We start from the raw sequence: 15,049 nt of genomic DNA on the forward strand, positions 1-15,049 counted from the left end.
TATGTATAATATATATATATATTTTTAGGAATTTCTACAGGGTATTTAATTTCTTTGCTTGTTTACCAAAAAAGGAACAGGTCATAATTACGAAAGGCCAAACCTTTAGCGTCATCTAGTGAGACAATAAGAATGGTTTTCTAATACCACCGGGAGAATAGAAGTACGGTACCTCCTGTCCTGGCTGTTGTGTGTCATGTAGTCTGCTTTGAGGCCTTGGAGGCCCGCCCAGGACTGCTCGTACTTGGGGGTGACTGTGGTAGATATGGGTGTGAACGGTTTGGAGGATCCCTTGAGGAGGTGGAGCAGGGGGAGCACCAAAATCCACCGGGGCCCTTCAGTCTTCACACTGTTGATCAGAGCCACCAACATGTCTGGCAGGCTAGTGCAGAGAAAAATACAACAGGTTGATTTACACACAAAAATAAATGCATCAGCATTAACTCATCCGTCAACTCATCCACTAACTCAGCATCAACTCATCCACTAACTCAGCATCAACTCATCCACTAACTCAGCATCAACTCATCCACTAACTCAGCATCAACTCATCCACTAACTCAGCATCAACTCATCCACTAACTCAGCATCAACTCATCCACTAACTCAGCATCAACTCATCCACTAACTCAGCATCAACTCATCCACTAACTCAGCATCAACTCATCCACTAACTCAGCATCAACTCATCCACTAACTCAGCATCAACTCATCCACTAACTCAGCATCAACTCATCCACTAACTCAGCATCAACTCATCCACTAACAAGCACCTTGTTAGAAACTGTTTTGAGAAGATGTGTATAAAATATATTACTCAGTTTGACTAATACAAATGATTACATCTTGTATAAAAATAAACAATAATCATAATGTCTGCAATAGGCAAAAAATAAGCAGAAATCCTGATGCCAAAACCCACTTTTTGAGACCGGAGACGGCTTGGGCGAAGTCGGTCCAGTACTGCAGAAAGGAGTCTTTGGGCAGCTTGGGCAAGCACAGGGTGCTGCAGAGCCGGGTGGACTCTCCGTGGTCCAGCTTGAGGCCGAACTTCTTCCACGCGTACAGCATGACCACAGCTGCCCTCATGGGGTCCTGGATGAAGCAGCTCTTCCCCTCACCCTCCTTCTGCAGCTGAGGAACAACGTTATCCAGCATGAACTGCTTCAGCAGCTTCCTGACCTTGGGGAGGCAGAACAAACAGTGAATGTTAACAGATTTGTTTTGGGGATGGTTGCACACTGCAACTCAACACTCATCCATTTGCTTTTCCCTTCCACATACAAAAGGAATGTACAATAAGACAACCAAATGAAAAATACATGTGAAAAAACAACATCAATCATTATAGAAATGATCATTCCCACACAATATTACCTCTATACATTTACAGCATTGTGCAGCGTCCGCACGTTTATTGGGCAGAGTTCAAATCATATGAGTGGGTGTCATCTTTTCTACAAGTCAAGCAAATAGACACAGCGAAATGCTTGCTCTCATTTCACTTCTAACAGCAACAAAATAACTGGGATAAATCAGAAGAGGGGAGGCAGGGCAGGAGACAGCAAAACAAGCAAAGGCCAAACAGACATTAAGAATTTCACTTACATCTTTTTCGTCGTAGTCTAAGGAGTACCATTTCTTGTGTGTCTCCTCATAGACAAACGGGTTCCCGTAGATCTGGTAAAACTGATTCAGCTGATTGAGGAAACTCTTGAAGTTAATGTCAGTCCAGCTCCTGAGGAGGTCAAATATACTCTCCAGCATAACTTTCCCTGCAATTTCTCGGCCTTCAATGACACTTTTCCTTTGTTCCGGCCAAAAAGCGTCTTTTAGCCGCTTGAGCACGTTCTTGGATGGCTCCACACAGATGATGTCATCATACTGATGCCAGTCCCCTGAAACCAAACAAAATCATTGCGTAATATATTTGCGTACATTTTAAACAATTTCCTCACATGTAAGACAGTGTGAGCAAAATAGACGAGCAATACCAAATAGATGTATGATAAAAATCAACAAGGTTTTGAACTTACATGAAGAAAATGGAACATTTTAATGATCAGTGACTTACAATAAAGAACTGCTATAGAAGTTGTTATAGCAACTGCACCCACCTTCTTCATTAAGCAGATGAGATTTGACAAAAAGACATCTGTTGGTGGTGGGGTAGTTAGAATCCAGTTTGTATATGTACTCAAACTCGTACTTTTGCTTTTTAAGCTTGTAGACGAGGTACTTGTATGGTATGGAGACAGTTGCATTAGATTTGCTTGTGATCAAGCTCCCTTCGACTAGGAACCCATGCTCTCCAAGATCCCTGTAGGAGGTAAGGCATTGGTTTATCCTCTGTTACACATCATATACATTTAACCCCCACCACGAGTCGGTTGTTTTCTATGTGAGATAGATGGGAACAATGTTGAACATTATAAGCAGGTTCCTATTGAATAAATATTCAACATATTTGGCTAAACTGTCTTGACGGCTGATACATGTATATAAAAACCTACTTAGACACAGTGAGCTCAACGGAATCGGTTTTCCAGTTCCCAATGTCCCCCCCAGCCCTGATGAAGATGCGATCCTCGTCCGGGTTCAGCTTGAAATCCTTCGAGAGGACAGCGTGGAAATAGATTGTGAGTCTCTCACTTGCAGAGAGCTGTTTTTTCCCTGGAGGAATCCTGCAATTGGACCAAACAAAACAAATCAGAGTATAATCATGAGTGGCGGTGTGCGTGATCGGTACTGATAAAAGGGATTTAAAATGTGCTGATCCATGGTCGAATGTGTAACACTCCCAGGCACAAGCACCTCCGCCACCGGAGACTGGGGTTCAATCCCCATCTCCACCCTTCCTCATACAGTGCACTCAGAAAGTATTCACACCCCTTTACCTTTTCCACATTTGGTTGTGTTACAGCACAAATTTAAAATGGATTCAATTGAGATTATGTCACTGATCCACACACACACACACACACACACACACACACACACACACACACACACACACACACAATGTCAAAGTGGAATTTTGTTTGTAGAAAATAATAAAAAATGTAAAGCTGAAATGTCTTGAGTCAGTAAGTATTCAAACCTTTTGTTATGAAAGCCTAATTAATTTCAGGAGTAAAAAATATGCTTAAATTGCATGTACTCATTCCATGTTCAATTATAGTGGTGATCATGATTTCTGTGCCACACAATTGAGTACTGAATTTCAAACACAGATTCAACCACAAAGACTTGGGAGGTTTTTCAATGCACAGTGGTGGAAGCATCATGTTATGGGTATGCTTGTCATCGGCAAGTACTAGGGAGTTTTTTGGGATAAAAAGAAACAGAAGGCCTCCCGGGTGGCGCAGTGGTCCAAGGCACTGCATCGCAGTGCTAGCTGTGACACCAGAGACTCTGCGTTCGAGCCCAGGCTCTGTCGCAGCCGACCGCGACCGGGAGGTCCATGGGTCCTTGGGTTGTGTTTTGGAGGACATGGCTCTCGACCTTCGCCTCTCCCAAGTCCGTACGGCAGTTGCAGCGATGAGACAAGACTGTAACTACTACCAATTGGATACCATGAAATTGGGGTGGAAAAAAGGGGAATAACATTATACCAAGACGCCATTGAATGTTCCTGAGTGAACGTGTTACAGTTCGCTTAAATCATCTTTAAAATGTATGGCAAGCCTTGAAAATGGCTGTCTAGCAAGTAACGATCAACTCGACAGAGCTTGACAAGTGAAGTGCTCTTAGAGACTTCCCCAAAAAGATTCACAGCTGAAATCGCCACCAACAGCACTTCTACAAAGTATTAACTTAGGGGTGTGAATAATTATGTAAATTAAATATTTCTGTATTTACTTTTCAATCAATTTGCAAAAATTCTAAAAACATTATTACGTCATTATGGGGTATTGTTTGTAGATTGTTGAGACAAATACATCTATTTAAACCATTTTGAATTCAGGCTGGAAGACAACAACATGTAGAATAAGTCAAGGAGTATGAATACTTACTTTGCTTCTGTACCTGTAGTTAGAGTGGATTTCCTCTCTCAGAAACGTGTTTGGAAATAAACACAACATTGTGTACACAAACAACAGTGGATAGTAGCGCTGTGCGAGTCTGTGGGTGTTTTTGAAAGTGCTTTTGTGCACCTATAGATGTTGATCAATGCAAGAAAAGTGTGCCTTTTAGGTTCTTCATGTTATAATTGTGTGATTTCTGTTATGAACAACACAAGACTTGTAAATACCTTTTTGGCGGTGGAACATCCTGACCCTTGGTTTCAGAGTCGTCGCTTTTGTTGTCTTTCTGTTTCTCTTTCTTGACGCCTGGGCTCTGTGGTGTAGGGGAGGAGTCATCTCCCCCCCCACGGGAAGGCTGCTGCTGGACCTCCATGTTCTCCACCTTCACCTGTGGGTCCACACTGGAGCCTCTGCTCTCCACCTGGCATGAGGGGAAACAGACAGTTTGAGGATCAGTCTGCTCTCCACCTGGCCAGAGGTCAACCAAGGTGCTCTTTAAAGAGATGGTCTCTCAGTACCTTGGTTGACCTCCCTTGCACCCTACACCTAGGGGAAAAAAACAGAACACCTTACTACTCTACTCATCTTTCTCGTGTGAATACTGGAACTTATATTTTCTTACTAGCACGGATTTCACTGCTACCTGCTTTTATGAGGAAGGTTTCACTTGAAATGACTCTAATATGTGCTTGTTATACCAATCTTAATTGAATGTGTGTGAATGTTAAAATGTAAATAGTGTGTTTGAGGGGATGAGTTTCAGCAGGGTGAAGCACAGAATATAATTACTCGAGACTAAAATTAAAGGTGATTTGTAGATCAGTGGTTCTGCGCAGTCTGACGACAATGTAGTTGATCTCAAACACACACCACGTCAGGGAAGGAAACAAGCTCCCCCCACACCCTTAGACAAAACAAACTCCAACAGCCATAATAACCTAGACTAAGCAGTATGTTTGACAAATCGAGTTAATTAGCACACATGGTGGCAAATGTTGCCATAATACAGGTTTATAATACGGGCTATATTAAGTTAGGGTTACCTTATGGAAATAAATACTAGCCCGTATCATAGCAAAATAAATATATTTGATTGAAAAAGAAAACCTGCTTCTCCTGAGTGGCGCAGCGGACTAAGGCACTGCATCGCAGACCCGGGTTCATATTCCGGGCTGCGCCACAATCAGCAGTGGCCTGGAGTCCCATAGGACGGCGCACAATTGGACCAGTGTACAAAACATTAGGAACACCTTATATTGTGCCCTTAGAACAGCCTCAATTTGTCGGGGCATGGACTCTACAAGGTGTTAAAATGTCCAGCAGCATTGCAGTTCTTGACACAGTCAAAACCGATGCACCTGGCACCTACTACTATACCCAGTTCAAAGGCACTTCAATATTTTGTCTTGCCCATTCACCCTCTGAACACACTCCATACACACTCCATGTCTCAATTGTCTCAAGGCTTGAAGTCAATAAGGGATCATAGCTTTCACATGGATTCACCTGGTCAGTCTATGTCATGGAAAGAGCATGTTTTATACCCTCAGTGTATTTTGTAGTGTCAAGCAGCTACATTACCTCTGATTTCTTCTGAGTGCCAAACACCATCTTATTACCAGCGGTGGTTTGCTTCGAATCCTGGTTCTGCTGATCATCTGTCCCTTTCTGTTTGTCTTGTCTGGTCTGGTTCTGCTTAGCATTCTGGTTCACGTTCGCATTCTGGTTCAGGTTCGTCTGCTTTGAGTTGGCCACGTCTTTCTTGTTCTTAGTGCTCTTTACGTCAGCAGCCTTTGGAGCTTTCTGGTCAGCGGTCGTTGCGTCAGCAGCCTTTGGAGCTTTCTGGTCAGCGATCTTTACGTCAGCAGCCTTTGGAGCTTTCTGGTCAGCGATCTTTACGTCAGCAGCCTTTGGAGCTTTCTGGTCAGCGGTCGTTGCGTCAGCAGCCTTTGGAGCTTTCTGGTCAGTGGTCGTTGCGTCAGCATCCTTTGGAACTTTCTGGTCAGCGATCTTTGCGTCAGCAGCCTTTGGAGCTTTCTGGTCAGTGGTCTTCGACGATACCACTGAGGCTGAGTGAAGAGGGGGGATGGTGGTGGTGGTGGATTTACCAGCCGAGTCGGTGAGAGAGGCAGGAGTGTCATTCGGAGCCGACTTGGAGGTCTGTTTTGTAGGTGACTGAGATCGGTCTCTGTCTTCACTGCACTGTTGATCTTTCCCTTCGGCAGAATGGCTCTCTGCACTGGCCTCAGGCTGTGACGAGGTAGTGCTTGGAGGATCTTTATTGTCAGACGTGTTCTCAGATGGACTGATTGTACTGGGTGCTGCGGATGATGCTGATGCACTGGCTGGTTTCTCCACTAAGGCAGACGTGTCATGAAGTGAGTTGGGTGTCTCGTCCATGGCGCTGGCATCACTGTCGGAGGACTCTGCAACGTCCTGTTTCCTGCTATTCCCATGGCTGTCCATAAGGGAGATGTCAGACAGGTCAGAGGTCAGCTGGTCAGAGTCCTTCTTCTTCTTGGTCCTCTTCCTCTTTTTTCTCTGATTGAGCCAAAGGTTGAAAAGAGAGAACAAACCTTAGTATATCCACTCTTCCCTCAATCAACATTACTTACATTTTGTGTCTTATTATGATTCCTATTAGCTGTTGCAGGAGCAGCAGCTACTCTTCCTGGGGGCCTACAAGCTAGGTGATCAGTTTCTATACCTGGGCAGTATTATTGACACAGTTTAGTGACTGATAAAACAACATCTTCAGATAAAAATATTTTCAAACACAGAATACATTTTAAATTAGAACGAGGAAGTTTTCAAAAACATGTTGGTTTTAATATCCACCTTTTTCTTAGGGTTGCTGTTGGGCTCTTCATTGGGCCGCTTCGGAGAAGTGTTAGTTTCCCGGTTATTCAGGGTTGACACATCACTCTCCATTTCCGTCTTCTCATTCACACTCTCCAGTGATGGATCTAACGGCTTAGGTGAACTTCCAGAAGTGTTGTCTGCATTTGAAAAAAACAAAAAATCATCAGTTGCATTAGTGCTTGTGAATTACATTGTCAACTTGATCAGAATTCCCTCAGTTGTCTGGTGTAGGCCAATGTTCACTCAAAACATTTTCGGCACTGAGCAAATTTCAGGTCTAGTGAGCACAAACTTGAACATTGGTGCGCGTTTACTGTGAACACTGAGGCTTTACTGCTTTAAGTTACAGTTAACAATTGAGAAAAATGCATCCCATAACATGTTAACATGGAAATAGTTGTTCTATCATTCAGACTACAGACGCAGCAAATGTGTGGTGTTCAATGTAGGCCTACATTCCATGAGACTGAAAAAAAACATGCAGGGCTTGACATTAACCTGTCTATCCACTTGTCCTTCAGATAAGGAGGTGCCTGAAAATGTTGTGTTGTTTCATGCAAGAAACCACTTTACAAAATACAACTCATTATTATTCCCATGCCATTTATTACAGAAAATCAGACCAAATATGCTACACTCAGCCTACGTAGCTTATTCAAGACCATTTCAAAATACAACACTGTCCCTTTAAGACATAAAAAAATGATCTTTACATGACTTGATTTTCAAAGATGACTAGAAATGCACACATTTTGTGCTCTTGTAGGAAGCAACCACTCCCCATTGTTGACTAGAAATTAGCTACAACTGGGCTAATAACTCACTAACTAGAAAAGAATATGAACAAATGTGCACAGGTGGCTACATGCAGCTCTCGCTTTGATTTCAAAACAAGCATATCTACTCAAGATAGCGGATGTTGTCCAGTTCTAGGTGAATTGCACAGATCCATATATGTCAATGGCTATTTGCATTTAGGCCTACTACAGTGCTGATTGGTTATGACACACTGGTCTGTGTAGAGTAAGGGCCTAAGTTCTGCATGTCAGTGCAATCAAATCCTTCTCCAATGTGCACTGTCTAAAAGAAAATCTCTCGCACTAACTCTTGCACAGTTCATTTTGTTTCGGTTTGTTACATTGAAAGTGTCTAATATAGTGTTGATTTGAGCACAAGTCCCACAGCAGAGAGACACGTTGATAGTGTTAACTAAAGAGGGAAACGCTTTAGAAAGTTGAGCGAAGTTCAATCTCGTGCTTCTCTGTGCGCACTGGTATTTCATCTGCATGGCAGTAAGAGGCGAGCTGCACACACCTTAGAAGGAACATTGGTGTAGGCTATTGGGGCTCCCGACTGGCGCAGAGGTCTAAGGCACTGCATCTCAGTGCTAGATGCGTCACTACAGACACCCTGGTTCGAATGCAGGCTGTATCACATCCGGCCGTGATTGGGAATCCCATAGGGCGGCGCACAATTGGACCAGCTTCGTCCGGGTTTGGCCAGTGTAGGCCGTCATTGTTATTTACAATGTGTAATTGTATTTATTTAACTAGGCAAGTCAGTTAATAACAGGCTGACTACACCGCTTGTTGCAAAATAAATGTAGAAATCTATATTATTAAATTATTGTGCGCGCGCTAACAAGCGTCTGCGTTGCCAAGGGCTAACAGGCGGACTACACCGCTCGTGTCACGTCCGCAAGCGTTGCAAAATAATTGTAGAAATCTATATTATTCAGCTTCTGCACCCACCCCACTCGCGCACGCCAACGAGTGTCTGCATTGCCACGGGCTAAAATAAAAGTTAGTTCTATTTCTGACGCAGATCGCACTGCAAGTCCTGCCTCTCCCATCTCCTCATTGGTTTACAGAAGCAGGTACCCATGTGCCATCTCCTCATTGGTTATACCCACGTGGGTGACTGAAAGATGAATGAGGTCAGTGGCGGTAACGCACCTCATTTATGAAAGTTGCCAATCGCAATATAAAGTCAAATGAAGAAAAAGCCTGGAAGGAGGAGGGATGACTAGAAACGATTCAGTTGACCGTTTTGTGTGTGGATTAATTGGTGATGTAGAGGACCTCGTGCATTTCAGGTAAAATAACAACCCAATGTTTATATCCCAGGACAAATTAGCTAGCAAGTGCAAGCTGGCTAGCTAAATTGCCATAAATGTTTAATGCTTTTCAACCTGTCCCCAAATTAATATAGTTGGTTCAGAGTTTGTTTTGATATTTTAACCTGCATGTCGTGATCGCGTTTGGTGTGGGGGGACAAAATCAATTTATACAAGATGGCAGCCGGTTTGGCTGCCATCTTGCAAATATAAATTCTTATTAACAATGACGGCCTACCACGGCCAAACCCAAATGATGCTGGGTCAATTGTGCGACACCCTATGGGACTCCCAATCACAGCCGGATGTGATACGGCTTGGAGTCGAACCAGGGACTGTAGTGACATCACTTGCACCGAGATGCAGTTCCGTAGACCACTGCGCCACTTGGGAGACCTTAACTGACTAGCCTAGTTAAATAAAAGGTTCAATTTAAAATATATCCCCCTCTTTCTTCATTCACCATTACAGTTGTAAAATAAATCATATTTTCATGGAAGCGTGTATTATTTGTATACTGCATCCTGATTGGCCATATGTTAATGAGGGCCTGTGGGAATGTAGGGTTCATGAGGAAAGCATCTCTCTCTCATGTGGCTTGCATGTTAGCAATAAATGTGCCTTCATAAAGATACAGAGTTGGTAGTTACTTTACTCACATACAGACAAGTTTGATTACATGACAGGAGGGTCGGAGTCAGATTTTTATTTATTTTTAATGACGACTGTATACAGGCAATTCCACGGTAACCGAGTGACAATGACAGATTTTTCATTTTAAAATGTATGTCAAACAAAAAGCAATGATTGCAAAGTAAAACAAACCATACAACTCTATGCACAAAGATTACTTTTAACAATTTCCACAGACATTTTTACAAAACCCCATTTACTTTCTTCAAGTAAAACAGTAAGAACATTTATTTATATAACATTACAGGGCAGTACTGACCAGGCTCCTTGGTGACTGGTGGTGCAGCTAGTTGATGTCCACACTGGCTGCAGAATCTAGCCGTTTTCTCAAACGCAACATGGCCACAACCTGTGCACTTCATCTTGAAGTTTCAATGGCGTCTGTATTTCAGAGGGAACACTGTATGACAGAGCTCGGGACAAAATATATATTTCACTTAAACGTTCTTGAATTTGAATTAAATATGAGAAACAACTAGCCAGCTAAAGGTATAGCCACTTCCTTAAACTAAAGCCAGTCAAATATATTCTAGGATCTGTTTTGTGGCAGACTATAATAACTGCCCCAAACCCATACATACAGTAAGTTATCTTCAGTCCAGGCTATATCTTCTGTTAACGTTATGGCTCTACCCCCAAACATATTTTTTTCATGTAGCTAAGTGAACTAGAAATTGTTTTTCCTTCCTAAATATTATTTAAAAGTAATTATAATATATAACATTGCAACCGAGCTAGCTCCTGTTACCTTGGGAAAAGCCGAAAGTTGTCAGTACAGTGTTGGTGTTCCTGAATGCGCAACTCTGCCCACCCAGCGATTGATACATTATCCAGTCCGAAACGAATCCTCTGCTACCCAGCCGATAGCCACTTCCTCTTTCGTTTCTAGAAAACTACACAACAGCCTAGTGCCTGGATAATTAACTAGCCAACTGTATTACAATTGACGAATGCAAAAGCTCCTCGGAAATGACGATGAAATGCACTGACATTATCAACAGCAAGCTTTCTAGCTAGCCTGGCGAGGCTCTGTGCAGCTATTGCTACAATCCACTCGACAAAGGGTGGAATGTTAGCTGAAACGACTGGTACCCAGATAGCGGCTAACTAGCTAAACAAAAGCCCGGCCACAGATCAATAGTAACATATAGCTAGCTATCTCCCATATAAACGTTAAACGATTTCAAATTCATGCCAAAACCCCGTCACCGACATGACAACGTACAGCAGTTTGTTCTGTATTGCTATCTGACATTTAGATAATTATTATGACATGACACCAACCCTTCACTGCCTCGATTCAAGCAGTTACCATCTAACTAGTTTGGTAAATAGCCTACAGTTGTTAGCGACGTAGTACACCGTGACCTAGCTAGCTAGTCATATTGAGTTGCCCGGCAAAGCCGTCCACACCATCTGACCTCAGTGCTAAGTCTCTTGGCTCCGGGAATGTGGACAGGTCTCTCGGAGAGAAAAGGCTACCTCAGTGCTAAAGTTGGCTAACGGTAGGTAATTGAAAATAGCTTTGCTACTGTATACATTTACCTGTGTTAATCACACGAGGATCTGTTGTTTTACCATTCCACGAAATGGGTGAAGTAGAATTACACTTTCGTTTTGTGAGAAATGGGCGTCAACAAGCTAATCCGTGTCCACTGTCCAACTATTTTATTCAGTGAGTTCCCAATGTATCACATGCATGGCAAGCGAGGACAGCTACATGGTGGGGGTTTTCCGAATGACATGGTATGTTCTTGCCCTTAAACTGTCCAACTGTAAAGGTCATATAATGTTTTGCCATTCTTCTTTCCCCCAAGTGAATTAATAAAGGTTCATTGATTAATCAAGAACTGATAGCAGTTGCTGTATGTTTGGGCCCCGTGCCCATTAATTAAAGCAAACTTTTTTGGTTATTTGTCATCAACTTGCATGTCAAGTTAAATGTGCATAAATGTGCAATGCTTTAACCACCTTTGACATTTGCTTTTTTGTGCAATTATTTAATCATAGAATTTGAATGAGATTCAAGGTAATATGATATCTGACTTAATTGCATGAACACTATAATAACAATGTATTTTTTAGGCACAAGTCCTCCTCTACTGTAATGGTGAGGGTGAACACTGAGCAGCATCCACTTATGACAGTGGATCTCACAGATCAGGTTTCTAGCCCAGGGATTTCCCCATACACCCTGCTTGGATGGGGGTACTCTGTGTGCAGCTCCCCCAGACGTTTTCTCTACAATCACTGTGACTCAGCTGTCTCTACACCACCCTAGTAGGCTACTACTACTGCTGTACCTCCAGCCAAGTGGCCAGAGCAGGCTCTAAAGTGAGAACGTTACACAATGCTGGCATCATATTACAGTAAGTCTAGAATACAGCTTGGCTGCTCGTCAACTGAGGGTTGGCAATGATGGGAAGTGAAGAGGAGTTTTTGCAACGAATAGGCATTGATTTATTAATGTACCTATTACTAGTATGGAAATCTGAACGGTGACTGAATATTGCATCTTAATTGTGGGCGATTCCATGATAACAGAGTGATGCTGAGACTCAGATTTTTCACCTTAAAATGTTTGTCAAACAGAAACCAATGATTGAAAAGTTAAACAACCCGTACAACTGTATGCACAAGGACTTTTAACAGTTTCCACTGAATATTTGACAAAAATACATTTACTTTAAGAACAGTGGAGATGCAAAGTTTGGTAACATAATTGCTGTTTGTGCTGTCATTCTTTTACTGTCATTCGAGTACCAGAATGATGAGGGTGGGGGACAAGGGGGAACTAATCTAGCTTTGTGTTGCTCTTATAACCATATAAAGAAGAGGTTGACCAGGTTCTTTGCCCTGACATTCAGCTGGGCCATTTAATTTAATTGTACCTTTATTTAACCAGGCAAGTCAGTTAAGAACAAATTCTTATTTTCAATGACGGCCTAGGAACAGTGGGTTAACTGCCTGTTCAGGGCCAGAACGACAGATTTGTACCTTGTCAGCTCGGGGGTTTGAACTTGCAACCTTCCGGTTACTAGTCCAACGCTCTAACCACTAGGCTACCCTGCTGGAGAAGATGGCGTCCAATCGTCTTGAATGGAGGCTTGGTGGTCCAGCTACACGCCATCCTGCAGTGTCACGAGGACACAGGTAAGCATGTGTTATTGACTGGGGTTCGAACTAAATCCTAGGCATTCATCTTCAGGGCCGGTATGTATAAAGCATGTCAGAGTGCTAGTCTAGGATCAGTTTTATCTTGGATCATAATGAGTAAGACAATATGGATAGGGAGGGATCTGATTCTAGATCAGCACTCCTCTGAGGCGCTTTATGAATACAGGTCCTGGTCTTAGGCAAGGTCATCACGAGTTCACCAAGCGTAGTTCACCAAACCACCTCCATTACTCATGTATTCAAGGGAAAACGGGCACAATCAACAGAGCACAACATTCAGAACGTGACAGACGTGTCTTGTACCAAATTGAAAATATCCTCTGTCCTTGGTTCAGCATGATGTCATGAGTCATAATGTTGAGTCAAGTCCATTCCAAACATTTGCATTTTATATATTTTTTCAGAATGTGAGACTGGCAACTTTCTGCGAATTGGAATAGTAGACTACACCAGACTCAATTACGAAATGTGTTTGTTCATCAGCAGTTCTACTTTTATGTCAGTCGCAGATAGTCGATTAGCCCATGTCAGCTAACATTCTTTACATTGCTAAGTTAGGGATTGGAAAGGCTTTTGCAGCAGCGTTCACCAAGAGGAAGTAGGTGGACTGTAAGAGGCAGGAGGTACATTTGAGGCCCTCAGAAGGAAGAGATGGAACAGCAGGAAGTGGGGAATGGTCTCTATGGACGCCAGAAGGAAGAGAGCAAGGTGGTTCAAGAAAAGAGTTGACAAAGACAAGAGTAGGTCCAGAAAAGAGAGACCTAGAGAAAGAAAAGAGTTGACAAAGACAAGAGTAGGTCCAGAAAAGAGAGACCTAGAGAAAGAAAAGAGTTGACAAAGACAAGAGTAGGTCCAGAAAAGAGAGACCTAGAGAAAGAAAAGAGGTATCAAAAAGTAAAGAGGGAGGTAGAACAAGAAAAAGGGGATGAGCCAGACACTCAGGAGAACACTACTGCAAGGCTGAGGAAAGGGAACTCAGGACTCTGCCACAATGGGAACATTCAGCCCTACCTCTCTCAGTAGCACCCTGGTAAGATTGGGCTGTAAATGGACTGTAACCAGGGTCACCTCTCCTTCTTCTCTGTGTCCAGAGCCAGGGTCTTCCACGGTTTCGAGAAGGTGCCTTCCTATCCCCTGCACCCGGCCGTCTCGCTCAGGGAGCCGGAGAGCAGGATGACCTTCAGATGATGAGGTCAAGGGGCTATGCCATGGTGATGCTTCAGCTCAGAAAATGGAGAGTAGTCCTGGAAGTGGAATTATTAGAAAGAACATTCCCATTCAAGTCTTATGTTCTGTGATGGATCTGTCATTTAAGAGGGTTTCAGAGGAGAGTTTCTATGTCATCCCCTGTAGGTCACAGAAGGAGTGCACATGGAGAGGTGATGGATTACTGTTTGAATTTGCATAAAGAAATACAACCTAAATAAATTAGATTGATACGCTTCATGTATTTATTTACATTTTTACTTAAGACTGTAAAGTATAATGGCTAAGGATAGCTATAAAGTACATACAATGAAATTAAAGTACTTTTTTCTGCAGTGGGCTAAATCAGGGCCACAGTGTTTCTTGGTAGTCTTAAACTAATCTACTTTGAAACAGAAGTATATACATCACACACATGGTTATGGGCTTAAAAAAAAGAAGGCACCTGTACCATGTCACATATAGAGGTGAAATTTATTCCATTTTGCATCCCAAGTTTACACTTTATATACATCATAAAAGACTGAAATATAACCAAACCGTCTTTAAATAGAACACCGGATATAATGTTTAAAATTATGAAATTATAAGAAATATTTACATTCTACCAATGAGGGTGCTTTTGGTTGTTTGACTGCAGGAAAGGGTTTTAAAATGAAATGTCAAATGCATTGCCAGATGCATATGACTAGGTGAAATACATTGAAAAAGTAAAACAAAAGAAACAATGTCTCAAAATATTGGAGTCTTTATTCTTATGGAATATATAAATGATTGGACTGCAGATATCCAAGGTGGCCATCTGCATTGTCACGGGTGTACTGCAGATATCATAATCTCTTCCTCTGTTCACAGCTATGAGTTCATTCATCATGCAAAGGCTCTGTTCTGACCTCTAGTGGAGTCTAATAGATCCTCAGGGTCCATTGTGTGAGGTTCACCATCTCAACTTGCCTGACGACACAAG

General features: G+C 42.5%; 1 protein-coding gene and 1 long non-coding RNA gene across 3 annotated transcripts in view; one reads left to right on the forward strand and one right to left on the reverse strand.

The window, feature by feature from the left end:
• The window catches only part of LOC109881881 (E3 ubiquitin-protein ligase rnf213-alpha), a 35,559-nt gene extending 24,178 nt beyond the window's left edge, over nucleotides 1-11,381 (reverse strand). Inside the window, exons 1-10 of one of the 2 annotated variants that reach the window (XM_031819046.1) lie at nucleotides 11,245-11,381; nucleotides 9,959-10,080; nucleotides 6,867-7,027; nucleotides 5,610-6,569; nucleotides 4,256-4,449; nucleotides 2,514-2,684; nucleotides 2,118-2,320; nucleotides 1,609-1,898; nucleotides 923-1,182; nucleotides 173-382 (exon numbers count right to left, since the gene is read on the reverse strand). In XM_031819046.1, the coding sequence (XP_031674906.1) occupies nucleotides 173-382; nucleotides 923-1,182; nucleotides 1,609-1,898; nucleotides 2,118-2,320; nucleotides 2,514-2,684; nucleotides 4,256-4,449; nucleotides 5,610-6,569; nucleotides 6,867-7,027; nucleotides 9,959-10,061 (2,552 nt within the window). In that variant the 5' untranslated portion in view covers nucleotides 10,062-10,080; nucleotides 11,245-11,381. Of the gene's footprint in view, nucleotides 1-172; nucleotides 383-922; nucleotides 1,183-1,608; nucleotides 1,899-2,117; nucleotides 2,321-2,513; nucleotides 2,685-4,255; nucleotides 4,450-5,609; nucleotides 6,570-6,866; nucleotides 7,028-9,958; nucleotides 10,081-10,447; nucleotides 10,560-11,244 lie in introns of those variants that run through there. The other variant, XM_031819047.1, reaches the window with a different exon arrangement.
• LOC116367973 (uncharacterized) lies at nucleotides 9,982-14,309 on the forward strand. The gene is made up of 5 exons (XR_004208469.1): nucleotides 9,982-11,204; nucleotides 11,376-11,445; nucleotides 11,785-12,068; nucleotides 12,761-12,852; nucleotides 13,968-14,309. It is a non-coding gene; the product is annotated as an uncharacterized LOC116367973 (long non-coding RNA).
• The last annotated feature ends 740 nt before the right edge of the window (nucleotides 14,310-15,049 follow it).

The sequence above is a fragment of the Oncorhynchus kisutch genome, unplaced genomic scaffold (genome assembly GCF_002021735.2).
Source record: "Oncorhynchus kisutch isolate 150728-3 unplaced genomic scaffold, Okis_V2 scaffold1803, whole genome shotgun sequence".
Classification (NCBI taxonomy): domain Eukaryota; kingdom Metazoa; phylum Chordata; class Actinopteri; order Salmoniformes; family Salmonidae; genus Oncorhynchus; species Oncorhynchus kisutch.